The 2630-nt window shown below is 41.8% G+C and overlaps 1 protein-coding gene across 1 annotated transcript in view; it reads right to left on the bottom strand.

Moving 5' to 3' along the window:
* Positions 1–1459: 1459 nt before the first annotated feature.
* Positions 1460–2630, bottom strand: part of pitpnc1a (phosphatidylinositol transfer protein cytoplasmic 1a) — a gene marked incomplete at its 5' end in the record, with an annotated part of 17769 nt that continues 16598 nt past the window's right edge. The window contains one exon of the mRNA XM_034539743.1: positions 1460–1770. Within this exon, the coding sequence (XP_034395634.1) occupies positions 1460–1770 (311 nt within the window). The remainder of the gene's footprint in view (positions 1771–2630) is intronic.

The following is a 2630-nucleotide window of genomic DNA, read 5'->3' as shown; positions in this document are numbered from 1 at the left end:
CACCGGCAGCAGTGTGTTTTTATCTGTGCAGCAACTCTACGGTAGTATTAGAAGAACCCATAGGTGTGGCTTTGAGTCCGACTCACACAGGATTTAAATGATGCCCTCATTTAGCTTGTTCATTTCATTTAATTTCATTTAATTTAAGTCCAATGTCTCAACATGTGTCGTCATCAGGATCCAGAATGTTTCATACCTTTTTAAAGGACAGGGCATCCCATAGGATCAAGTCAGCATCATATATCTAAACTAAATAACAGTTTGAAACATTTAAGTTGAGCTCCTTCAGTCCAGGTGGAGATAGTGTTGTTAGTTTATGAATCCAAAATGCTTAATGTTCCAGGAGACATGCGTCCAGATTGCTTATTGCAATACGCTTCCTCAATGCCTTGTGGAGCTGTGCTCTAGAAAATGATTAGATCCTAATGTTGCTTTTGTGTTCTGACATATAAATATGATTTTCTTACATACATCAAACCACACTTCAATAAATAAACCACACTGGTGGCCCAAGTAATTTGTCTGTTTGCATGAAAGCATGTCTGAGGATTTATTGTTGTAATGAGAAGCCGAGGAATCAAGGGAACAAGGAGACACAATTATGGATGTATCAGGTTTCAGTTTTAATTAAATGTACTCGATACAAAACCCATCAACAGTATGACAAAAAATATGAATACAGTTGAAATGAATAAAGAAGCAAAACAACATGCAAACCACATGACCGGTCTGCAAAAACACGACATCAAGTGTGAGACCAAGCTAATAAAGAAAACAGAACATTTCATATTCAGCCCTGCAGTTAAAATCATGCAATTACATAAGTCATTTACAGACTCACTATAATAAACACTTAGAGAAGAAATACAATTTCATAGCAGCATCATCACGGGATATGATATTCTTTTTTAAATAATTCCAATTCACCGGTTAGATATAGATCATACAATATATACAAGAATACACAATCACCTTACACCCGACTGTGAAAACCATAATACTCAACTGATACTCTGTCGTGAAGTCCTAGCCACATAAATAGATCAAACCACTAGGTCCAGTTAACAAAGCTAGTGGCCAAACAAAGATGATGTGCACCTCAACATACCTCGTGAACACAGAAAAGCAAGGTGAGAATCTGTGGGATGAAATCATTTTCAGGAATGTACACTACACTCAATCTGACTAATCGCGTCTGATGCATGATGCGGTCGGTCTGAAAGAAGGATGAGGGGCCTCCAGCTGCTTCTGTTAGACTCTCAATAGGACGCACTATACCGTTACACCTCACAGGACTTTATGGAGATCGGGCGGCCTGTCTGAACACCGGCGAGTCTGCTGAGGGGGCTTGGATCACCAGGACAGTGAAAAGTCTCCTTCACTTCAGCTGGCTGAGGGGGCATTGCGGGATGTGCTGGGCAGGCATCCTCCACTGATCCACAGGTCGAAGGCCCTGCTCTCATTCCGGCTGCGGACTGGAGTTCCAGGAGAAGAAGCTGGGCAGCTTGAAGAGCGAATCCCTCCGGCCCGGATCCGGCAGGGTCAAGGTCTCCGGAGCGGACTTCTTCCTGGGGCGCTCCTTCGGCACCGACAGGAACTCTGGGGCTTCGGTGGAGAGCGGAGTGGTCGGAGCGCTGCTGGGGCCACTGCGGGCGCTGGATGGCAGGGGGGTCTCTGAGATGGAGATGGCAGGGGGGAAGGTGCCGATCTTCAGGTTGGTGGCTTCTTGTGTGGCACGCTCGTACTCTCTGACTTCCTCCATGGTCATGTCTGTGGGGACGGATTACACACTTCAAAAGAGGGATTGTCCAGAGTCTTATGATTAACATAGAAGTCAACCGCTCTGGAAATGAAATGGATGTTGGCTATGGTTATACTTTACTAACAGTCCAATTATTGCTTCACAGTTCTATGTCAAGTAACGAGAGAAAAGCAGGACAATAAATACTGACAGTAATAGACACTTATGATAGGTCGCCTGTCTCACAGTGCTTTGAAAGCAAATTCAATAAATATGGCTCAGAGGAGGCGTGAAATAATGAATCATGAAACTGTGGAGATGAATAGAGAGTACGCGGTCGAAAACTGTGAACCTTTCAATAAAAATGAAAAACTCAAATCACATTAGACAACCTCATTAATTTAGAGGATGCTTCACTGTCATAAAATACAAAACACTTAACAATACCCCAACACACTATGATTCAGATATGAATATAGAGTCAGCATCAGAAAGCAGTTCAACAATGTAAGGCTAAAAGTGTAAGCTTGAAGTATCTAGTTTGACCATTACAGTCACTGGATTTCTGACATCAATGTACTGTAATATAAAAATCTTTGTTGGATTAAATGTGAAACACACCATGTTTTCGAGTTCTCTATCCATTCAGGGAGATTGTCATCTTTTTAAATGTTTAAAGCCAACAACAAGAGAATACTGTAGTGGGCATAGTGGGTAAAATAATGTTATGCTATGAAACACATGGGTAAACCGCTCAGTTTCTGGTATCACAAGGCAACACATCAACATTTGTTAGTGCTTTTCAGTGTACTCAAAGATGCTGTACAATGTACAAATGGCCTTGCTGGACCCTTAAAAGACATATTTGTATTATCTGTCATCAGTTTTA

The sequence above is a fragment of the Cyclopterus lumpus genome, chromosome 8 (assembly GCF_009769545.1).
Source record: "Cyclopterus lumpus isolate fCycLum1 chromosome 8, fCycLum1.pri, whole genome shotgun sequence".
NCBI classification, from domain to species: domain Eukaryota; kingdom Metazoa; phylum Chordata; class Actinopteri; order Perciformes; family Cyclopteridae; genus Cyclopterus; species Cyclopterus lumpus.
This window is presented reverse-complemented; position numbering and strand designations above follow the sequence as displayed.